The 25,732-nt window shown below is 34.8% G+C and overlaps 1 protein-coding gene across 9 annotated transcripts in view; it reads left to right on the forward strand.

The window, feature by feature from the left end:
• The window catches only part of NFIB (nuclear factor I B), a gene marked incomplete at its 5' end in the record, with an annotated part of 435,190 nt that overhangs the window by 394,171 nt on the left and 15,287 nt on the right, over positions 1-25,732 (forward strand). For 3 of the 9 annotated variants that reach the window (XM_079705896.1, XM_079705898.1, XM_079705899.1), the window contains 4 exons: positions 4,666-4,800; positions 8,643-8,827; positions 12,871-13,036; positions 16,105-16,187. In XM_079705896.1, the coding sequence (XP_079562022.1) occupies positions 4,666-4,800; positions 8,643-8,827; positions 12,871-13,036; positions 16,105-16,187 (569 nt within the window). The remainder of the gene's footprint in view (positions 1-4,665; positions 4,801-8,642; positions 8,828-12,870; positions 13,037-16,104; positions 16,188-25,732) is intronic. The other 6 variants (XM_079705897.1, XM_079705900.1, XM_079705904.1 and 3 more) reach the window with 2 other exon arrangements.

Here is a 25,732-nt window from a genome sequence, read left to right on the forward strand (position 1 = left end):
CCACGATGAGGAATGTTTAAGAAAGAGAAGAGACAGGAAATTCTTGATTTAACTATTTAATCAAATGGGCCGAGTTGGGGAATGGAAAAAAAATAGAGCTTTTGGAAAGTTTTCCCTTTGGCAGTCAATTCATTTATATAGTGCTGCTTTGCAATCACATTTAAATTTCTTTGCCTGGTTTCAAGCCCTCACTGTCCTCTGCTTCCCTCTCCTCCACCACCAGCAGCTCCTGCCTCCTTCCCACCAGTAAAAACACCAGCTAATCCTTTTCTTATCATCTGGCTTCTCTCTTCAACTTCTTTATTTCATGTATTACTCAACTTATGCATTAATAGTATCTATTATTATTATTCAACTTATTGTATATTTATATATTATTCAGCTTTATTATTATTCAACTTATTTTCAACGTAATCCTTTTATGTATGATTCTTCCTGCTTGAAGGACATTAGATTGTGAAAAGCATGACATTTGTTTTTCTCCACAGAAAGGTCACGTAAAAACATCTTTCCTATATATCCACTCCTCAAACATGTTTTTTCTGTAACATACTAGAGCATTAAAAATAGCAACGATATCATTTTTAAGTTGGGCATGAGGTCTGTTGGAGTTCAGACGTTCAAAATAAAATTAAAATAAAAACAATGTGAGCTTGATTCATGCTTAAAATGCAATAGCTAGAAACTCTACCCTTATTTCTCCCAGATAATTAACCTTTTATTTTTATTCCCTCTTCAGGCCAGAGGGTTTTTTTTTCTTTGTGAGGGGGTAGGGGTTTCATTTTGTGTCACCTTAAGTACTTAGTGCCTTGTACAGGCTGTATAGCAGTATATTTTTATTGATTAATGAGCCCAAGTTTAATTTCACGTAGTGGGAAAACAAAGGCAATTAAGCCTACTTTCTAATACTTCCATTCTTTATCTGTTTCTTAAAAAAACTGTTTCTATGGACAGTGGACCTTCCCATTCTTATTTTTACTTACTTTAAGCTAATTTTGTTGTTTAAAAAGAAGGCAGTTTATGGTCCCTTTTACAATTTGAAGAGTGAATTTTATTTTGTTTCTGCAGTGTTGGCCTCTATAATTCCCCTGTGTGTTTTGAACATGAAGGTACCATTATTATTCAGTGTATGCCTAAAGAGAACTAGAAAATAAATGGACCTGTAATAATTACCCAGTAAAGCCAAGTGTATCATTTTGACTAAGAAATTGCAAAGGCTTCGTTTCTCAAAAACTACATAATCACCTATATTGTTGAATTTCTCTGTACAAACACCCCTGATTTATATGCCCTTTATGAAAAGAGGCTCATGTGAATTCGCCTGGGTTTAATGAAAATTCTGAAATAGTTGTAGTAGTTGCAATAGCCTTGGTTGATCTTCTCCAGAAATGACATAACTAGAATGACACTCATTCTGCTTCCCAAACTCTGGTCATATTTAATTGTTTTTAAATGATGTATAGTATATGCTTTATTACTTATACTGTGGAGTCTTTAGGAACTCATTTACCCACGTTAATTTAATTCAAAATTTATATTGAAGCACAAGTAAAGCATAAGAGTGTCGATAGAAACTTAACCAGTTTCATTTTCTAAGAGTTAATTTTAAATTAAAAATTTGGAATGGAAACTTATTACATCATCTATAAAGTGAGGGATGTTATAGAGGTTCTTTCCACCTCTAACAATCTATATGTCTGTGATTAACTTGCAGCAGGCCAAAACCTATATTTGTGTATTACCTTTTTTTAAAAAAAATAAAATTATTTATTTAATTTATTTATGTGTTGCTGCACATGGGCTTTCTCTAGTTGTGTTGCACGGGCTTCTCATTGCGGTGGCTTCTCTTGTTGCTATGGGCTCTAGGCACACAGGCTTCAGTAGTTGTGGCGCACTGGATTAGTTGCTCCGCCGCATGTGGGATTTTCCCTCACCAGTGCTCGAACCCGTGTGCCCTGCATTGGCAGGTGGATTTCTTAACCACTGCGCCACCATGGAAGGCCCTGTGTATTACCTTTTAAAATCACATAGCTCTTAAGTGGAGTCAAATATTATTTTTCGCATTTTTAAGGTAACTTAGCTGAAATGAACTTCCTTTGTCTATTTTTTAAATGGTTTAAAAAGTTTCTTTTTTTTTAATGTAGCAGCATTCGTTGCTGTGGTTTTGTTAGTAAAAGTTTCTTTCCTTTTTTTTTTTTTTTTTTCTTTTTGAGAAAGATATAAGGAAATGGTACACTGACTCATCAAAGTTCTGATAGGCTAGTGACAGACAGTTAGTCACAAATTGTAGCTTACGGCTACAAGTACGCCTGTCATTTTTTTGTAGACTATGATGTCTACTGTAATTACAGTAGCATATGTATTCTTTACATGTCAATGTGCTGAAAACATATATTTAATTTTATTGGATGCCTTTACCAGAGCTTAGGTAATTTTTTAAATGGTAAAACAGTGATAACTAGTTTCTTATATTAATAGCACCATGAAGTTTTTTTCTCATGTCAAAAAAAAGTTCTTAATTAAAAATGCAAATTGTGTATATATATTTTATGTGTGATAAAGTCTTGGGGTATTTTTCTTTTAATAAAATTTTCTCCTTTTATGAGGAGAAATATGAAAATATTTCTTAAACTGAAATATTTATAGGTGAAATTATATGATGCCTGGGATTTGCTTCAAAGTAATGCAGGGGGAGGGAGTATAGATGGTGTAAAGATGAAATAATTGAATAATTGAAGAAGCTGAGTGTTGAGTGCTGGAGAAGAATCCATTATTATTCTGTCTACCTATGTATATATTTAAAGTTTTTGATAATAGAAATCTAAACTTCATGGCTCATGTGATTTTTGGAACATTTTACTATACATTTATAAACCTCTGTAAAAATCAGCATTACTTTAGGTGTTGGAAAAAGGGCACATCTCTCCTTACCAACTGGAGTTCCCTCCTGAATTCCGTATTCCAACTAGCTGTATGGTACAGTCTCATGGTCACCCAAGATGATGACTTTCTAAATTAGTTATTTATTGAATTGAGTTAATTCTGTTGAGATATCTATTATTGCATTAGCTCTATCTCTACTCTTATTTCAAGTCTCATATCTGTCTTTTGGCAGTATTAAATATTTGTGGGATGAATGAATGAATGAAGCCCTGAATACTTCTCCTGTCACAGCACTTTTTATAATTCCTTTTTAACTTGTCTGTATCCCCTGTCTAGATTTCAAGTTTTATAGAGGCTGAAGCCAAATCTAGGTCACAGTTGTGTCCCCAGTATCTCGCGCAGTGTCTGGCCTACACTAGACCTTCAGTAAATATCTATGGAATGAATGTAGTAATTAATCTTCTTAAGTGGTATCCAGGATTACTGTCTTTATTTCAGCTAATTCATCCTCCATGCAGTTTCTGGAGGGATTGCTCTACACAGCAAATATGATCCTATTTTGCCCATCAATAGTGTTTTCTTATCAGGGTAAGCATTCAGACATTTATACATGAAATCTGAGACCCCTCATTGTGTGGGTCCTGCCAGCTGTTCGCTCCCTCTCTCATCTTTGTACTTCACCACTCCACAGACTATGTGTAGTACTTACATATTTTATGCCCCCCTCCTTTGGAACATTTCCTCCTTCTGGGAATGTCACCCCCATCCATGTTTTAAACATGGTGTCACTGGGGGCACCATCCTTAACCTGGGGAAGCTGAGGTGATCACTGCCCCTGTGCAGTGAGGCTGGAGAAGTAGCAGCAAATACCATAGCACCTCTGCTCTCAACACACTTTCTCCTTCTCAACTGTTGACAACCATTTTCTTCTTACCATTTTTCTCTTCGCTGACCGTGAATATCCCTACAGCAGCAATTACTTTTTTATTTTTTGTAACATCCTCCCTTTACCTGGCAAATAGAGGAACCCAATAAATATTTGCAGAATGAACAAATTAAGGAATGTCTTTTTTGCTAAACAAGTAATGAGTTTTCCATAAAAGATGTTAAATCAGTGATAGATTATACTTACCAGCATACTCAAGGGTTGTTTTTCACATTTGAACCAGGTTTTCTCTATTTTTTCAGTTGGTCAAAAGACAAACCCCTGAACTGTATACATTTAAGAATGAAATGCTGAGGTTAAAAAAGACCTTGAGGGGCTTCCCTGGTGGCGCAGTGGTTAAGAGTCCGCCTGCCGATGCAGGGGACACGGGTTCGTGCCCCGGTCCGGGAAGATCCCACATGCCGTGGAGCGGCTGGGCCCGTGAGCCATGGCTGCTGAGCCTGCGCATCTGGAGCCTGTGCTCCGCAACGGGAGAGGCCACAACAGTGAGAGGCCCGCATACCACAAAAAAAAAAAAAAAAAGACCTTGATGTGAACCAAGGGACCGAGGGAAACGTGATGCTTAGTTGTTCAGAAGTTCAAAATTTATTTAGTGGTCAGAATAATTCCGATGATACTGTTAATGAAGCCTTGGGTTAGCTTCAGTGGAGATTGTTTCTGACAGATATTTCAAAGCTCCAACGTAGCTGGGTCTTTGACCCCAGTATGTATTTTGTAAAAGAGCAAAAAGTACAAAAATTGTAAAATGTTGGGAAATGAGATCTCTTACTAGGTTGATGTGAATCTTGTAGCTTAAGAAAGTTGTAAAGCTTGGGCTTTCCTCTCTTTCTTTGCAGATATGTCTTCTCCGACTACTATGAAGAAGCCTGAAAAGCCATTGTTCAGCTCTACATCTCCACAAGATTCCTCCCCAAGATTGAGCACTTTCCCCCAGCACCACCATCCCGGAATACCTGGAGTTGCACACAGTGGTAAGGAGTTTCAAGCGTAGAAGAGAAACCTCCCTCTTGTTTGCAGAGCCTAAACCCTCAAGGATGGATCAAGACTCTATCCTTATAGCTAAGGTGACCTATTTTCTCAACCAAAGAGGGAGAGTCGTAATCTGATCCAAAAAATTTTTATTAATATATGAGGAAAAATTTTAAAGCCATACAATTAAATAGCATCTACCTAATGTATTTTTTAATTGCCTGTATTGGAAAGATTACAATCACAAAAAATAAGAAAATATATAGTTATCTTAACAGTAGCTTCCAGGTTGGTCCTAATTTTATATATTTTACTAAGAGAAAGATGGAGTTTCAAGTATGCTGCTGAGTTAGAGTATTTCCAGCAGCATTGATATATAGACACTATTTCCATAGATACTATTTCCTCTACAGAAATCAATATTTTAGCTACTTATTTGGGAGTAAAATTAATTATTTTTATTTCATTTCATTCAATAATTACAATTATTTCATATACATAAATCCTTCCTGTGGGCTAGTACATTTGATATTATGTTTAATATCATAATTTAAATAGGAAAAGAATCCAATATTTCACATTTATACTTTGAGGAACAATTAATGTTAAATCCTCTTTCAAAATTAAAAATGAGATATAATTCATAAGCAATACTGCATACTTTTTACCTATTGCTCTTAAACCCTAGAGAGGAGTAGTCTGAATTTTAGGTGGAGAAAGTTTATTATATAAAAAAATATATGTTTATAGTGATACTTTTATTGCTTTAAATTTATGGTGAGACAACTCTTTATTCTTCAAAAAAACTGAATCTAGTTTTTAAACCTTTATTCAAGGGATATGACATCTGTTTATAATAAAGTTCTTAGCTTTGGTCTATAAATATATATTGATATGTATTGTCCCTATACTTAAAAATGCATGGCCTTCAATGCTATCATTAAGACAATTATAAAATTAAGAGAAGAATATACAAGTCAGCTGTGGTATATAAAATTTTTTACATTTATTTATTGTACTGCTAAGATAGATGAAAAAAATCAGTAACTATTTCATACATTTGTAATGTTGAGTATTTGGACAAAATTAACTTAGAAGTCAAATCACCCATTTATTATGATATCTGATTAAAGTGTTCATATTTCTAATATTTGGAAAAATTCAACAGTACATTTTTACATAATAAACCATGAGAGATCTAGGTAAGCCTTCCACCTTTGTCCTTTACCATATATATGTTCAATATGTAATATATTAGGGCCTGTGGCAGACACCTTATCATGAGAAACAGTTTCTCTCCTTAAAGAGCTCATGGCTTAGTGGGGAGAGAGAGGGACCATATCATCAGCCAGGCATCGAATATGAACAGGGTTACATCCTTGGAGGAGGATTAGATGCCTGGAAGAGGTATGTTCTCAACTGAAGTTTGAAGAATGAGTTCACCACAGGAGGGAACAAGCCAGGGGGGGCGGTCATTTCAGGCAGAGGGGACAGCATGTATCAATGCAATAGAGGTCACTGCAGCAAGGAACTGCCATACGTTGAAGGATCCGCAAATGTTGAAATGTGCCCTGAATAGGAGAGAGTGGCCAGAGATGAGGCCAAAGAAGTGGAGCAAGACTGGGTCTTAAAGCACTTGAGGTCTGTACAAACCTGTGAAGTTGTTGGGATTTTATTATTGAAGCAGTAGGGAGCCATTGAAAGATTCTTAGCAGAGAAGTTCCATGATTTAAATGATATTTTTTTAAAAAAATTATTAATTTGAGACTATACAAGATATATTGGAAGGAACAAGACTGGAGGAAAGAAGGCAATTAGGAAGACTTTGTAATATCTAGGCAAGGAATACATAAATGTACATGTATGCATGCATGTATGTATGAATTCTTTCATAATGAAGGGAAACATTTTTTGCCTTGTAGTTTGCTTTTCTTTCTTTAAAGGACAAGAATGACTTTTATTGGTAAAGTAGCCATTTTTACTTTCATTGGGAATTCTGCATTCTATCTAGTTTGTATCAGGCCAGCCAGAGCTTATTTGAGCATAAGTACTTGGGAGCCCAGAGATTTGAGCTCTGATTTGCTATGTACCAGTTCAGATCAAAAGAGATCTCTTCCAAAACTACTGATGCCAAATGATCTTAAAGCCCAGAGGACCCATGATGGAGCTATGTATATATCCTCCAAGGGTTTGTGTACAGATATAAGTAAAGACCGTGGTTAAATTGAGCTGAGATTAAGAGCACTTCAACACTAAGTCAAAAGATGTGCAATTTAATTTAGGCATTGGCATTTTCTTAAATTACACATTCAAGTGTGTATACTTCTTAAATAAAGTAGTATTTCAACAAGGAGTTTTGTTTTAAGAAATATGTAATTGTTCTCTGAAATGCATCCCTTTGATGGAGGATGCTCAAACTTCAGTGTGTGCAAAGGTTACATGGAGCACTTGTTTAAAATACACTTTCTGGTGCCTCACTCCTGGAGGTCCTCATCTAGTAGGTCTGTGGTTAGGCCCAGGAATCTGTACTGTAGCAACAATCCAGAGGATTCTGAGTTCCCTGGACATTCAGGGAGAAGAGTTGTGACCATAAAACTGAGTTTATGATTCTTCTATGATGTACATTTTAAATTTCTTGTATCTTCTGAAAAAGCTTTCTTTGGGGAAGATAAGGAATATCCCTTAAGGGTAATTTTTTTTGTACATAATTACAAAGCTGGAAATAAGTCATTCCAGATGATTTTCATTTATAGGTCATGGAAGGAATTTATTTTTCATATTGTTTGCTACATTGTCTCATAAAACACTAAACATTTATCATATAAATTTCCTATGATCTGGATCAAAATAGTAAATAGAAATAGACAGTTAATCTTCACTTCTATATATACTGGTTGATACTCTTAAATTGTACTTATGTAAAGTACAAATTTAACATTATGGAGATAATTATTGTGCAATTGTATTCTTTCCCCATTTTTAAACTTAAGCATTATATTTTAAAAACTAAATAATAAATTATGATCACACTAATTTTGAAAAATTACAGTAAAATTAAACATTATGTACATCACATATGTTTTGTACATTATTTCTCTTTATAAAATATGTGATTTATGGGTAAGTTAATATGCCTATATGAAAGTTTAAATTTGCATTTCTGAGGGTTTTGTTCTTGGTCTTATCTCAATAATGTCTTTTGAGCTACATGTAGTAAAAGTTAGAGTAGGAAGAAAATAGAACTCTTTTGGTTTTAAAAGGAACCTTTTCATTAAAAAAAAGAGTTCCCAGGTTTATGTTCAAATATTCCAAAGCATTTATACAATGATCAGGTAATTATTCAGGACATTACTAATTATTGGCTTCCCTTCTAAATAATGCAAAATATTTACTTAAAAGTGGAGTACACTTCTGTTTTGAATTTTGGTAGAAAATGTGTGGGTTCCCTGCCCTCTACTTAATGCTGTGACTTGGTCTGTACTTAGGAGACAAAGACTTTTTAATCAAAGAATGTGTTCTGATGGGAAATAACTTTGCTGAAGGAAATATTTTATGAATTATTGGCTTAACCTATAAAAGAGAACCTTCTTTTTTTTAAACCAGTCATAGATCTAGAAAGCAAGATTGTTCATTCCCTAGACTGGTGGTGATATCTGTGTGGGCTTAGCAGCCCTGGCATAGAGGATAATAGTAAAAGACTAGCTTATTTTAAGAGAGTTTGGTTAAATCAGAGGGAGGAAATGAAGAGCCTTCGGTTGTATAGTTTCCCAGGATTCTGTAGGATTGGGACGGAGCAGTATGGCCAACAGCTAATGAGTCCTCTTTCCTTTCCTGTCTCCTGCAGTCATCTCAACTCGGACTCCACCTCCACCCTCACCGTTGCCATTTCCAACACAAGCTATTCTCCCTCCAGCCCCATCGAGCTACTTCTCTCATCCAACAATCAGATATCCTCCCCACCTGAATCCTCAGGATACTCTGAAGAACTATGTACCTTCTTATGACCCATCCAGTCCGCAAACCAGCCAGGTAAAAATGAGAGAGAACATATAATTAAAGCACAGGTCTAACGGTAAGCCCTGAAGCTTACTTAGACAGTGTGTCTGGCAGAACAGCAAGCTTTTGAAATCCATCTTCAGGAAGTTTCTTGGTGACTCACTAAGTTTTTATTGAAAGGTGGCTGAATGACAGGTAGGAAGTGTGTTGCCCCAAAGGAAGGGGCACATTTGTGAAGATGTTCTTGGTTTTGGGATTTTCATTGAGTGAAGAGAAAGTTAATGCAGAAGGTCCACTGACAAAAATGTTCTGAGCTGGAGTTCACACCTCTGAAATACCTGGTTTGACACAGAGACAAAGTGCTTATTTCAGGCAGAAGCGAAGTATGAACTAAAATAAACACACACAAAAGACCTTACAGTTGTATTTATAGACCAACTATTAGGTATTAAAATAAGCTTTGGTAATGTAAACATTTTCAGTGTTTGATGACTACTTGAATATTCTTTGCTCAGACATGACTATGTTTCATAATGAGTGACATTACCAGAAGTCTTTTTTATTTTTTCTAATTTTTATAATGGTAAACACTGTGCAGTGGCTTTAAGGATTCCTTGTATAAGTGTAGTGACTCATGTGCCTTCCTCATTCCCTAAACATGTGGTTTCTCCTATGGAGAGGTCACTTCATGGGGATTTGGTATAAGAGGATTTTCCACAATCAAGTAGACAGTCTGCCAAAGCTAGGTCTATCAATCATCATAATATCAAAAATCTATAATGTAATTTCGATCTTATGGTCTGGTATTTGGCTCTGCTCTTTTACCTCCAAGACTCCTGTCCACTTCTTATCACATTTTTAACGCTCTGCGGGATTTTCATAAGTGTTCTGTCATTAATGCTGTTCATTTACTAAAATGCCAGTAAACAGTATGTGCATATTAATTTAGAATTAACAAAGAAAGATCTGAAAAAAAATCCCTTTGGTCTTAATTTAATTGTTAACATGGAGCAAAATGGTCCCTTCTGATTTTTTTTTTTTTTTTTTTTTTTTTGTGAGTAACAACATATCCAGCACTATTTGGGTTACTTAAAATTAAGTTACCTATACTTTTAGCTCCATTGACTAGTAATGCTAAACTAAGCATACTGTTCTTGAATTTTGAATTTAAAGTTAAATGATTTGTATTTTAGAAGAAAATGTTCAAATGGTGTAGCACTTTTAATGACTGTAATAATAATTACTAAGTAAAACAGTAGGATCTTGGTATATCAATTTAGAAGTAAAATTTGCTGTCAGAGCATGGATTCAAAAGTCTCAGTTCCATAGAGCATTTTGCTAGACTCAGCTGGGAACAGTGCACACAAGGTCTGATTTTAATTTGTGTAGAATTTCCATGAATAACAAAGTCTAATTAAGACATCCATTAAAAGTCCTTAACGTTAATTCAGTGTGGAAAATCTTAGAGTTCCATTGGATTTTTTTTTTTTTTAACTGATGTCTTAATTAGGCGCTGTTAGGGGAAAAATTATGCAAATTAAAATCAGGGCCTTAGTGTTCTGCATTTCTTTAATTATTCAGTGCTTGTATTACGTATATTTCAATTTCTTTATAAGTTAAGAGGGCATGTTAGGTGATAATCTGCCTATATTGTTCTCAGTTTTTCTTCATATTTTCAAGGTAAAGACCCAGCTTCTGAGAAGCATCTTACTCTCATCTCAATTAAAAAAAAAAAAATTCCCTCTCAGGATTTTGTATAATAGGAGCAATGTACTATAAATAGGATAATCCTTTCCTAATGCTGTTCATCTTCAGATAAGATGTCTCTCTTTTCATATCTACAATATGAAAGTTCGTCTATTAACAACCTTAAAAGACAAGCTTTATAGTGTAGCTTCATCTGTTTGAACCAACAGAAAACTGAAAAGAAATAACCCTTCCATTCTTCTGACCCTGAGTTTCAGGAAAGTTGTCTATAGTGGCTTGGGAATTCTTTCTTTGTCACTTTCACTTTTTTTAAATGAGAGAAACATGTTTGTTGGTTTATGTCGATTCAATTCCAGTAGACAAAGCTTGCAGGGTGGGCAAGGTAATATATTTGGTGGCAGTATTTTCTTGACAATATTGTTATTTTGCTCTTCCACGCTCTCAGGTAGGTACTGTCAAACTGTTTTGGTGAACACAATATACAGAAAGGCTTTTTACCATCTAATGTACCACCAATGATAAAACATGATCACTCTTTTTTTCTTGGGGGAGATATATAAAGCAGTCTTTTGCAGTGGTCACATAACCAAACGTTGATGGTCTTCTTTAGAAACCAATTGCTTTTTCCCTTTGAAAGGAAAAGTGGGTCTTTATTATAAACTGCAGAATTGTTTTTGCAGGAACATTATATCTGCTTTGATGTTTAACTTCAACTCAAAACCAGGTAATTTGCACTTCAAAATAGGGCTCTTGATATTCACCTTTTTAGCTCTAAAAATCGGGAAAAAATGAGTACTTGTTGACCTGTTGTCAACTGTTCCTTTCCAGTATCCTCCAGGGCTGCACTGATTTTGACTGTTAAGTCGAGCAACTGAGATGCTTTGTCCTTCCCACAGCAGTTTGGAGATTAATTGCATTGTTGCTACACCGATTAGAGTGAGACAGTCATGCTATTTAATGGAATATTTTAAATAAAATTAGTCTAAGATATAACTCTCTCCTAGGTCTCCATAGGGGGAAAAAATCTGGTCAGTTTTCCTGACTTAAATACTTAATTTACTCATGATGAATATTCAGGGTATTCAAAAGTTCATTTTCTTTATAGAATAAATAATGTGGCCTCTGAGGCACCCAACTAAGACTTACTTCATGTCTCTAAGTTCTAATAGTTAAGTGTTCTTAGCTGTTTATCTTTTTCTTTAAAGAAATGTCTACTTGTAATTTATGTGCAGGCATTTAGATAAATATTCTGTTTTATTGCTTTTTTGACTTTAAAAGTGGTACAGATTATAAAGACTAAATATTTGTGGAGAACACCCTCATAGCAAATTGTTATGTACATTATGTACTGGTGAATTCCAGCATGAGCACAATTAAAAATAGCATTCTCTGTCTAGAAAAATACATTCCAGTATTTCTTCAAACAGTGTACCCTTAGAATTTTGTCTCCCACTATGGACACTATTTTTGTACTGGGGCTAAAACTCAGATAATAATATCTTTTCCATCACTGCCTAGCAGATTTTCTCTTTAATTCTCACAAGTGTCAACAATCAATGTTTTGTGTAACTCTCCATGCCCAGCAATGGAAGAGTAACTCAAAAAGCAGAGTATATTTGATTGCCCTCTGCTTCACTTCAGCACATTTTAATTTACGTTGGAAGTCTTTTATTTGTAGGTGTAGGGTTGGACCTAGTTCAGCTTTTTATATCATTGTGTGGACCCTGGAATTTTAAATGTTTAAAATATCATTCTACCTGCTTATATTAGTAAATCGTCACAAGTCGAGTGGAGATTCTAGAATCGAAATTGCCTGACGTGTGGTTCTGAGCGCACCTGTGTGTGAGCAAGGGCTAGCATTTTTGTATGCCAAAGAATAGGCCTTGACTATAAATGATGGGAATTGTTGAGTTTGATGCCTCTGGTCTCCTAGAAATTCTTGTCTTCCTTGTCTCAATGATATCATCATTTAGGTAAATTTTGTGTTCTGAAAGCCAGAAGTGACCATGAAGAGCAGATATGAAGGTAGCACTGATTCTAATTCTCACTAGCTCAGTAAGGACTTCTATTTTAGCCTCGGGCTCAGCATTGAAGTCTCCACTTGAGTTTTCTGTCCAACTCAGTAGAAGGATCAGTTCTACCTGGCTCTCGGGGTGTTGTAAAGATTTCTAAACCTATATCAAGTGCTTTGAAGCTGAAGACTTTCTTTTAAATGCTGCTGCTTCTTATGACTACTAACCATTGACGAGCCTCTCCGACTCAGATCTGAGAGAGCGGGGTCCGCTCAGCTGAGTGTGCTGAGTGGAGTTGTTGGACGAGATGACTGCCTTTTGGAGTGTTTCACCCGGCATTCTGTTTTTGTTTTGTAGCCTAACAGCAGTGGTCAAGTAGTAGGGAAAGTGCCTGGCCATTTCACTCCTGTCTTGGCACCCTCTCCCCATCCCAGTGCAGTGCGACCTGTGACCCTGACCATGACAGATACTAAACCCATCACTACATCCACTGAAGGTGAGGCAGCTTCACCTACAGCAACCAGTAAGTATTTCTGTAGGAAATGAGAAATGTCCATCAAAGGCGCCGTTGGATATCTGATCCAAGGTGGAAAACACGGCAACTTTTCCAGCTACCCGACCCGATGGAGATTTCTCATTTATGTGGAACTAGCAGGCATGAATGTGGCCTGGCTCTCGCAAGCTCTCTCTTATCAAATTTCACTCAGTGCATCCTATTTGAAAAGGGAGAAGCTTATTTGTTTGAGTAAATAGCTATAACGTAAATAATAAGTCATGCCTGCTTGTTCAAGGTATACATTGAAAATGCACTGAATAACATAACAGTGTACAAGGTTTTTATATCACCCGAAGAGAGATTAGGTAATTGTTAGTTATTGGAGCATTCCTATAGAAATTAAGCCCCTTCACAAGGCAGGCTGAATCAGTACCTCTGTAAGATAATTGCATGTTTACATCACTGCAGGTTATGTCATTGTGAGAAACAGTCACACAATGTTGGGTGGAGAAAACATTTCAGAGCTTAGTATTAGGCACATGTAAGCTACCTGCACTTTCATTGTCTGCAACTTTAAAAAAATTTTTTTGATTATTTAGCCTATTATGGTGCATCAGGTATTATGATTTTTAGCATGGCCATAACATTTTAAATGTCAGAGATTTAGCCAGTGAATTTACATAGCACATACCAATAACCCAAATGATTCCTTTGCTTCTTTGTATAGAGTGTACTCATAAGTACATAGGAGTTATTACACAGTTTTTCAATTGGCTTCATCCAAACTGCCAGCTTTTTAGAACTGGAGCTGGTGTGCACAGATTGGTAAAGTGGAATGATAAAATTCCAGTCAGGAGAAATTAGCATGCTTCTCGTCAATTATACTTATATCTTAAATCCAGAGCTTCTATTTTCATTTTTAGAACAAGAAAATCCCTATGCTCTGGAAATTCCTGTGTGAAATTGCAGAGATTTAGAAGTACCACTGGTTCTTTCTTTCTTGGCCATTGGAAAGTGCTCTTTTTTTGTGGCCTCTGAAAGACTAGGAAGGAACCCTACAAGAAAAATGGACAATACTTGGAGTGTAAAGTGAACTCAGCATTTCTTTCTCAAAATTCATGAGGCCCCATCAAATAATAAAACCATACAAGCTTGTAATTCCCATCAGTAATCATTAATTCTCAGTAACTAGTTTGTTGATAGAGTGTCCTACACTAGTGAACACTTCCCTGAATGCACAGATGGATGAGACCCAGTCAAGGAAGACTAAGAATCCTTTGTGCTACAGGTTAGCTATGTACATTACAGTCACTAAAATACTACATCCAAATTTTAAAAGTGGATGCCTTGGGCATCTTTGAGCAAACAAAGTCAACAATTTAAATAAAAGCAAATAGAAAACAAAGACTTTCAAGTAGTTGAAAGTTCCAGAAACTTCTGGTACCTACCCTTATACTGACATTAATAGATTAAATTCAAGGGAAGATCCGACAGAAAGGATCGCAGCTCACCTATGGGAGTACTGTCAGCCTGTTTGTTAATGAATTGTTCTTATACTCACATACAGGTTGATCAAAAAGAGATCTTATTTGACTTATAAAATCATAAAATATTCACAGGAATGTTTTGGTTGTATAAGGATGGCTCCATCAGTCCATTTTCCACTCCTGCACAAAAGCGATATAGTGAGTCTTTTTTCTTTCCTCTAAACAAAGTTGTCGCTGCACCTCCCCAGGCACCACTGATGAGAAATTAGCCATTGAATTCATAAATCAGAAAAATTAAGGAAAACACAGAGGCCAAGGAAACCTCTTTCTCGTGGTTGAAAAGAAAGAATAGCACAGACTTGGTGTCCTCTCTCTAAGGGTGAGGCTCTTCTTCAATGGTGTGTGTTGAATTCCAGAGGTCTGGAGATTGAATAGGGGCCACTGGCTGCTTAGGGCTGCTCTTGAGTGAGCCCTTCATTCAGGAATAACTAAAAGGTGAATTGTGAGCATCTTCACTGTTTTAAAAAGTTGACCTAAAAAAGCCTCAATGGGCCAAATGATCATGGCAGAATTAATGTATTCGTTTTAAAAACACCTTTTAAGAATTAACGTCTGGATTCCTCATTAATCTGATGGTTTTAAACCAAATATTATAGCTTTCTTCAGACCTATAGATGTAACATAAATGATGAAAATTTAGTTTTTCTGTTTATTCTGACATGGAACAATGGGATTGCTTAGTGCTGGGAAGATACATTAGTCCTTTCCTTTGTGAAAAGGAACAAACATCTTTAGGACTAGGGAGATGTTTTCTTTGAAAAATTCGCTCTGCACCAAAAAGTACCTGTACAAAAAGTACTTGCAAGGTGAGACCGTAATAATTGAAGGAGTATTCACCATATGTCAACTCCCTCTCTGGACCAATCACAAAAAATTGACTTTTTGTGCTTCTGGAAAAGAAATGATTTTTTTCAGAAACATTTCTATCAAACTTAAGAGCATTTTCACATTAAATAAAATACTGAGCTAATTCATTCTATATGATATAATAAAATAGCCTTCTCCTTTATGTTAATAATATTAGATATTCTTTTTAGTAAGACTTTTCAGTAAGACATTTTTCATCCTATATCATCAAGCACATCTGCTTAAATCCCATCATTTAAAGCTTTCACTTTTTCCTGACAGACTTTCAGTCTGCTTTTACATTTAGAATCACAGGCCATCATTGATTATCCCATTATTAGACAACCAGTATCTTGTAAAAAGGTACATCTAGGAAAGGGACCCTTCTATTTAGCCAGTTCTTGGTACTCCTGCAAGACTGTAACCAGAGCATGTGTGAGATGCCCACACCAAAGGATGGGATATGGTTACTGGATAGGTTTTTGGGGAGGGGGATAAACCAGTCAACTTGAGGTCAACTGTCATTTATATCAGTGGTATTCACTCACACGAAAGAGAAGAGAAAGACATTGTGTGTGGTTTTTTTTTTTTTTTTTTTTTTTTTGGTTGCAAGTCCCACTTCTCTGGGTTTCATTTGCGTGGACAGGGTGTTCATTTGATAGTTCGCAATTTTTATCTTTGTTTTTGTTCTTCCTTAATCAGCCTACACAGCCTCAGGCACATCTCAAGCCAATCGATATGTGGGACTAAGCCCAAGAGACCCATCCTTCCTACATCAGCAACAGGTGGGCAAGTTTCACCCAGGTGTGATGGTGTAGCCACGCTTTTGCATTGGTGCTTTTTCTCCATGCTGCCTCTCAGATCTTGACTCAGAACGGGGCTCACGGGGCTTCTGAGAAAGAAATTGATCATTTCATTTTCCAAAATATCTTCTCATTTATCCATTGTTTCTCGCCTCTCTAAACAGGGTGTCTCAAATTGGCTCAAGACCTTTTCCTTCTTTGTAGCATATTTCATAACATCCATGAATAAACAGTGTTTGGCTAGCCAGAGTATTTTTCTGTCTTACTGGCTATTGAGAGCTTACCAGCCTATACCTTCCAAAGACAAAAATTGTCAATTGATTTAAAAGCCAATTAAAGTAGGAGCACTACCCAATTCACAATTTGTGTTTTTTTGAGCTCTTTCATATTTTCCAGATGTTTTACTCCTCATTTTGGTATTTTAGTCCAAGAAGATGAGTTTTGAAGCTAAAATCTCAGGCGATGCATCCTTCCTATTTTAATAGCTTTAAATTGGTTTACTGATTTCAGATGTGATAAAACACTTTTTTTGGTTCTGCTTTCTTACATCATTTATGTTTCAAGTAGCATTTTAAATTTCACATCTCATTAATGCTGTAAATTTAATGCAAATGAAGTGTTTACCCAAACTGTGAAAATATACAGCCAGGATTAATGGTAGCTTATAAACAAATTAGCCATAGTCAAAAGCGTGGACCATACAAATACAGAAATCCCACGATTCTAGTTACGGGATGACAGAAATCATTCTAAACACTTCCAAATTTAAATATATTTTATGATGCATATGTTTGCTGCTCTCAAGTTTTAATAGCAGAGCAGTTTGAAATTAACAGTGTGCAAAATATTGCATAGGGAAAAATGTCTATAATGAATCGGAAAGAGCCGGTTTTAATGAGCTTGCTCTTCATTTATAATATAAGTTGTATGTGCAACTGAGTTTTTACAGATGTAGCGAGCCTGTGCAGGTACTCATGCCAGCTTCTTTTGTTCTAGACCTGTCCACCTAGTTTATGCTTATCATGCCTATCTGTGCCTCATGTGGAACTTTCAAATCCTGCCCAGTTGCAGGCCAAGGTGGCAGACTGCTTATATTAAAGGTCACCACATGCAGAGTTCAGAGAAAATCGTAAAGATGATAGCTTATTCAAGATACTTGATGTTTTGCCAGGTTTAAAAAAAAGCAAAACAAAACAAAACAAGAGTGAGAGCTAACTAAAAACATCTGTACACAGTTATGAAAATACCAAATAATAATTAGTGGTTTTGCCAGCCATTGGCTTTTCAACATAATTTTCTGAAATGTTGCTTTTTTTCACCTCTAAAATTGCTATAATATGAAATGTGCTATAATTACTGTAATATGGTTCTATTTGACAAATGTATATGTTCCTTGTGTTTTTAAAAAACATATGCAGGATTCATAGGTTTAGAAACTTATTCTCTTACAAATCATTTCCCATATTTTCAGAAATATTCTTGTCATGAGACTTGCATTCTTAATGACATGTCTCTAGTTTTCAGTTAACTTTTAATTCATAGAATCGTGCCTCTGTTATTTAAACCTTTAGCCCAAACACACTTAGAATATTATAACCACTTTCATGTATTTAGAAGCAATCTTCCCATCCTCCTGTCCTAACCTAAGGCAGCTTTAAGTTTTTAATTTATAACTTATGACTGTCATTAGAGCCTCATGTAATTATGATCACAAAAATTGATTATATAAAAGTTATTTCTCCTTTCGCATGTCGAAGGATAAATCAAGAAAATGTAACGAGCATCAGGAAAATACTAGTCTTAACGTAGATAGAGTTCTGAGCACATTTTAATTGAAACAAATATATATATATATGAGTTCTAGAACTACAAACTTTTTTCATCAAAGGCCACCACTTGTTATTTAAGTAGACAATGTCAAGTGAAGACCTCTTACAATATAAATATGATTAGATGGGTCAAATATGGTGTACATTTATGGAATATATAATGTGTATTGATCTTTGAAAGAAAAATTATATAAGCTTCATAATGAAAAATATAATGTTCAGTTTTAAGTGCCATACAGACAGATAATTTGTCTTCTGTATAATGAAAGAATTAGTGCTACTTTTTGAATTGAAGAAGCCCTATATGCCAATTCATACTAAGCTACAATTTGAGGCATGCAGAAAATGAGTGTATATGTGTATCATACTATACATGTATATTACTAAACTAAGGCTCTAGTTAAAAGCTTTCAATTACTTTAATCCTTTCAAATTTTAACAGAATCCTAGAGATGAAGTTTTATGTTTACTGTCCAGGAACAGAGGGACAGAAACAGTTTAAATGACTTCAGTAGAGTAAAGGTTATTCTTCCGTACAGCAGAAATGAGATTGATTTACTGTGTCCTTTCATTACTTTCCAAAGATTTAAAAGAGACCACTCTTCTAGCAGCAGGTTTTAAATGCATTTGGTTTAAAGTACTCAGTGATGAATGGAAAGAAAAATCAAGGGGTACATGAAATAAAGGTAATCAATCATTTTATATTAGCTAGGAGAAATTCAAAATTAGAAAGGCAATGGTTTTAGTCTGAGAGAGTTCTTTTAAACATTCCCCTTAGCTTTTAATATACATGACCCCTTAAGAATAAATATTGTCACCAGGTACATTCTTCAGTTTATTGGCGACTGCTTTATAAAGATTTATCCTTTTAGGTTATGAAAAGTATTGATGTGCGTTGTTGAGTGCTATTTTTTTCTTAGAAAAGAACTTTAATATAGCCTACATAAATTAGAGATAACAATAAATTTAAAATTGTTGAATAATTTTGACTATCTTATAAATAATCTTTCCACACAATGACACTAAAGCAGAGCTTTCAGTATAATTATTCCTAACACACAAGGACACTGACTTCTTAAATTAAGATGGGAAATATTAAAATTAACCCTGTACTCCACTGGTAAGAGTAATACATTCATTTTGGCAAATCTGAATACTAAAAGCATACGCTTTTATAACCATTAACTTGGTATACATGCAGTTGTTACTAGTAATTATACATCACTGTGCTCCTTTTTATAATGGTTATTACTGTTCATTACTGGTTGCTAACTGCCTTGAAATATAGCTTTTCTGACACAGGAATTCCACTACCATTCTAAATGTGATATCTCATTTGAATTTGAAAAATAAAATCACATAATCTTGAAGAATATTTCAAAAAAGATTTCTTTAAAACAATTGATTATTTTCCATTAAAAAGAGTCCTCTAATTAGTCATAATAATCAGCTCATGCCAGCTGATCAGAACTTTAAAGTTTCCCTTTATCTCTTAACTCAATCTTGAGTGTTTTTCAAGGTCTGGAACTAGACTGTCTTTGAGATGATTGGCTTATTTAATGCATTCACTATTGGCATGGGGGAAATGTTAAAATCAGAACTTCAATTGGAACTTCATTCTTTAACTTTTCTATTGGACGATGGTGTGGTGGCTTGAAGAACTTGTGGGTTTTTGGCAAACCGAACTCTTTAGTCTCTGCTGAGAAATGTCTTTTTATGATTTGGAACTTTTTCAGAAGTGTCAAGGACCTCCTCTCTGGCTTAACTTCACAGAAGTTTAGTAAAATGCGGTGTTTCCTTTCCTCCTTATACTTCCTGAACACACTGTGCACATTCATTATGATAGGCAATGAAGAAACCACACTTCCTAAATTTCATCTCCCCAAGAATATGGGAATTATATAGCAGAGTATTGGGTATTGCTTAGAAAATACAGAAATTTTTGTATAATCCAGTCTAACAATTTTAGTATAAATGGCAAATATGAGACAGCTTACTTGAGTTAGCACCAATTTCATATCTGATCAGCCTCATAATGAATTTGCTAAATTGCAGGCCTTCTTTCTTTGTAGTCATAGAAAGTTTGGTAATATAAAAAGGTCTGGTTAATTTGATCACCGTTATACTCGAGTGTAAGGCCATAATAAAAGTATAAATCCTTACTGTTACACATCAGTACAACGTATTTAAAAAAAACCCTTATTGCAAGTTGGAAAAAAAGTTTGTAGCTAAGAAGCTTTTTGTTTGGAAATAAAAGATTACTATTCGAAGTAATTCGATTACTATTCAAATCAATTACTATTGATTACTATTCACATACTATTACTATTTGAGTGTCGTGTAGGCAAGGATAATGATCCAGATCTTAGGTGTTTCCCCTTGGGCAGAGTTTTGAGGGAAACTAGATGGTCCCCATGCTTGTTTTTCTGAAACTCATTGAGTTGGGCTAAGGTACATATTAACCTTTGATATAGATTTGAGCTTTGAGATGGAGCAAATGGGAGGTCACTTTTGCCTTCCCTGAGACAACAAAGTCGAGTCAGCTCTAGTTTATAAGATACGAGGCTTATTTTCATAATCTCAAAATTATAATCTCCTGACTATATATGCTACCTATTATTAGAGCTAATGAATCAATGGGCTCATCAACTCAAGTCCTTGCATTACTTCTCACAGTTGCATGGATTTTACTGGTGCCCGGGCTTCCGCATGTTACATCTCTTGCATGATTGTATGATGCTCTTATTTCAATTTCAATCACTGGGCTACTTTCCATGAAAATGTTTTCAACACTTTTCTTCATAAAAATTTGAAACTAGAATTTGAAAGGACTTCTCATGACACTAAAAATTTCTGTTACACCCAATGGCCTTTTTAAGATGTTGCCTCTGTACGATTTTATTTTTGTTTATCTAAGATATTCATTGAAATCCCTTTATAATATTTGTCCTGACAAATGGCAAAGCCAAAGCTAGGTACATTAAAACCACTGGCAAGGTAGTCTTTTATTAAAGGCAAGCAATTGAAAGGCCACAAGTAGACTATCAACAAACTTTTCAATAAAGTCAGGAAGCAGGCTATCAACACTTGGGCTGTTCTTATTGTGTCTGTTATCATAATTGACAGCTTGACGTAAAACCCTATCACATGACTTCTGGGTAGGTATGTAAATGGATAAGAGGTCACCTTTCACATATGCTAGCTGGAAAGGAAACACATTTAAAGGAAGTTTCACTCAAAATAATGGCTATGCAAATGTTTAGCTTTTTGGCTAGTTCTTAAAATTAAAAAACAAACAAAAAAACCTTCCAAAGTCTGTCTTTTATCATCCATTCATTCACTTACTTTTATTTGGTATCAAAGGCTAATATCCAGATAAATTATTCTAGATAACATAAAAATAAAATTGTTTACTGTAACCTTAAATTTCAGTCAATGCAATCACAAGGGAGACAATTTTCTTTTCTGAAATTTTTAACTTCAGAAGATCTAAGCAGAATCAGGGAAATAAAGGAAATTATGAAGAGTTATAATTATAGACATTTTAGCCTTAAATATTCTTGAGCTGCACATGAAGAGTAGGGTAGGAAAAGAATAATGACAGGCAAACTTGTGTCGTGGGAGAGAAACAGGGATTAAGAGTCAGGAGGTGTGGTTTTAGTGACATGACAGGACATGTCTAACCTTGGACAGGCCTTTAAACCTTTCTGTCCTGTTCTTATCTTGGAAAGGAAAATGAAGAGGTTGAACTACATGATCTCCAAGTTCCCCTGAAATCTTAAATTTTACAGATGAAAGTAACCTCCATTTAAAAATTTTAAAAAAAATCCTTTTCATTTTCTAGTTCTTATAATTTATGGTCAGTAGTTTTTATTTAGTTCATGAACTATGCATACCCATTTAACTTAATCCTACCGTGTTTATTAAATATCAAGAAGCACGGTTTTCAGAAATTGATATTAGATGTAACTTTAAGGTACCAGGATGACCTTGAATATCTTTTTCATTTTTATATGTTTACACGCTCCACCTGTATCACAATTTTATCTTGACCATTTTGTTTGTTCAGTAAAGCTACATCCTTTTCATTCAGAGGCCATTTTATTTGCTCTCTGGTAGGTGATTAATAAAATAAAAATCAACTAATCTAAGAGTTAAGAGGAAAATATGAATCCCGAAGGATTAATCTTTTTAATCACCCCACCCCCAAAAGCACCCCCACCCCCCAAAAATCTTTTTCTCTGGGGGCTATCTGGAGAAATGAAGAAAACCAAAAGAACATAAAACACACCTTTCAAGATATTCCCTTGAGGATCCCTGTAAGCTTAAAAAAAAGAAAAGCAAAAAGATAAATTTACCTGTGTTGATTATTCTGTTTACAGTTTAATGGTTTACTGGTTCAACAGAAAGTTGTTGTCATCATAAGGGACTGTTAGTACTGTTTGCTGAGTCCAGCAAAGTAGAACATTTTCTTAGCTTCTTTCTTTTGTTCCCAAAGCTAATTGTGAGGCATTTAACAAAAGCCCATGTTAATAACAATGGAGGGCCATCATGTGAATAAACAAACTCTTATTCTGAAATCACAGGCAATGTTGATTCTACCTGCATGAATATTTGAGTGTGGTGTAGGCAAGGATAATGATCCAGATCTTAGGTGTTTCCCCTTGGGCAGATTTTTGAGGGAAACTAGATGGTCCCCATGCTTGTTTTTCTGAAACTCATTGAGTTGGGCTAAGAACAAGGTTCTCATTCCAGAGATTTTAGGGACATCATCTTAAGAATATATGCAGTGAAAACTTTACCTTCACTTCTTTCTTAGTTTGGATTTTTTCAACCCCATCCCTTCACTCATACCTTTTTTGAAGGAGAATCTTAAACTTCCTTACCTCACGTTCTGTTTGCTTTTGGAAATCTGGGCATAATTGTTTTAATACAAAATTTACCTTAATTTTCTAGACAATCTTATTTCATGTTTGTGGATGCATATAAATTAAAGAATTAAAATTATTTATATGTGTGCATTTCTGTGAGGATGTGCATATGATCAGATCTGTCAAAGAGTCTGTATTGTTACAAATGTACGAGTTGCTACAAACACACAACTTTAACAAACTAAATTTCTAAACTACTTTGCCCGTGGTGTTTTAAACTTGATTACTATAGGGGGAAAAAGTATCTCTCTATTTTTTGAGGAAAAATACTTGGAAAAATCACTAGGGCGTTATTGAAGCTTTGCAGAAAATTTTTATGTTAATGAAAGGCATGTATTTATGTACCACTTAAAATTAAAGATTTAAAATTTAATTTAAAAAAAGAATTGATAGCTAAATTACATAACACCTACCCTCTCACAGGACAGAAATTGAGGAATCACTACCCTAAACTTAAATAAGATTATCACCTATTATTTTAAACATTTAAAGTCTAAAGTAAAATCCATTTTGGTTAGGATTTCTGAATTATACTAATACCAAGAATATTTAACATGTTCCAAAAAGAAGCTTAAATACACTTAACCTTTCATCACCTGAGAATCTGTTCAAAATTTGCTGAGTCAGGACTATCCTATTCAAACAAGATTCTTAGGAATTGATTTTATTAGGAATTAGTATCATGGAAATTTTCAGTGAACATACAGTTTCTATTTCAATTGTTTATTGTTTCCCGTGTCCACACGATCACCTTTAAAATTTTGCTTAATCAAGAGGTTAATTATTGATTCAAAGGCTCTTGATCAAGTAACCTGGTTAAGTAAGTTATAACATATAAGCAGGTATAAGTACTTCTCCTCAGAAACTTTTAGAAATGTTGATAATGCCAGTCCACAATCTAAATAGCTAAATAAATTTAAATTTTATTTTATATTTTCAGTAACTGAAAGGAAATGAATTCAATACTAATTGATATCCTGCCCATTTCTTTGGCATGTAGATTATTAAATATACTCAGTGATCATTTTTTGTGTATTTAAGCATAATTATCTGTTTGGGAGAAGATATTTTGATCATATGTACCTTAACTATGGTTGAAAATGTCAGGTTTCATCCCTTTGAGACTACTGTTACGAAAGAAAAGTCCAAAAGTATGTTGATTTTAAGTGTTCAACGGGTGGCTAAAGACAGCCCACTTGACATTTTGGAGGGATGATTAACAAAGAAACAAACAAAAAATTAGCAACATGAACAACAAAAAACTAACTGATTTACATATGCATTCTTCCAAGGAGACAATAGTGTCCCCAGTTGTCTGGGAGACAACAAGCCAATCAGTGAGTGATATTTAGGTCACCTGGCTTTGTGAAAATAGCTTCTCTTTATGAAAATTTCTCCAATATAACCTGAGAGGCTCATAGAGACTAACCTGAAATTAATTATTGGCAGAATTAACATGTGCTCTGCCTAGAGCTCTGCTCTATGCCTCCCTTCTTCAGAATGTTTACTTGACTCAAAACTAGGACTAGAGCAGAATCTATGAGTGGTCCTTAGGTAATCTTTATATGAAGCCAAGCTTCTTGAACTGTCTTTAGATTGTTTTCATAGTATTGCTTGAGAAGAATATAGTTTGAAGGAGACAACTGACTACTGTTACTGAAGAAATAATTTTTCAAGTTGCCCCATCACATTGCATTTCTGATTAGATGCTCCTTTTTGAGCACTTTTTAAAAATCTTGCCATAAAATTTTCTCCTTTATGCAAGCATTAAGGTCCATTTTAAGAATATTTTTCATTCTAATTTAATTTCTTTACTGATTTATGTCTTATTTATGACATATATTCTAAGCAAAATCTACATATCTTTCAATCTATCTATGTCTACATTAAGGGAATTTTTTCAGCTTTTTAATTAGTTAATTGATTAATTAATTTTCAGTTCTTTAATTTATAAAATTACTTTTACCTGAAATATCAGTGTAATTAAAATACATGTTTGGGGAATTTTAGGTGGTGTTTTTGGAGCCTCATAGATCTGTAGAAAAATGAGCAAAACCAAATATTCTGAAACTCCAGAATCACTATTACCTAGAGTGTATAGAAACTAGAGTCTAAAAGGAAAAGATTCTTAATAGCCAATTTTTTTTTTAGCCATAACGTTATCAGAAAGGATTAAAATAACTTATCATGAGTTTAAAGGGACTTTGGCTCCAATCATCATCTTCTAGAAATGCTTACTGAAAAGCAGCAAACAAGGTTTAGTGGACTGCTTTGAATAAGTCATCTTTTCAATGCAAGATTCAGTTAATTTACAGCATAGCTCTCTACAGATTAAAAACCATGATTTTCTAGTGTGTTTTTCCCCCCAAAGCCAGATAAGTTTACTTTCTTAAGGATAAAAATAAGCAATATATCTTTTCAATAAATCTGCTAGCACTGTAGGGCAGCTGTTAACCAAACAGAGCTGGATAGGGTTACTGGAACAACCTCTGCAGGGCAGAGCTGATGATTTGGAGATCTGGGAAGAATTCGTTTCAGCTTGTATTCAGCGCATTCCTCACTCTATTCAGATGTGGTAAAGTATTTCCAATGCCATTACTCTGAGTTTAAAATAAAAGTAGAAACTCTTATCAACTCTGTCTGAAAAAAAATAAGCCACTTTGAATAAAACAAAATTAGTAAACATCTAAAACTGAATCCCTTGATGCTTCTAAACATAAGTTAGGGAGGATGTTTATAAGGTGGGACCCTTCTCCTCTAAACTGCA

Source organism: Hyperoodon ampullatus (assembly GCF_949752795.1).
Source record: "Hyperoodon ampullatus genome assembly, chromosome: 6".
Lineage (NCBI taxonomy): Eukaryota > Metazoa > Chordata > Mammalia > Artiodactyla > Ziphiidae > Hyperoodon > Hyperoodon ampullatus.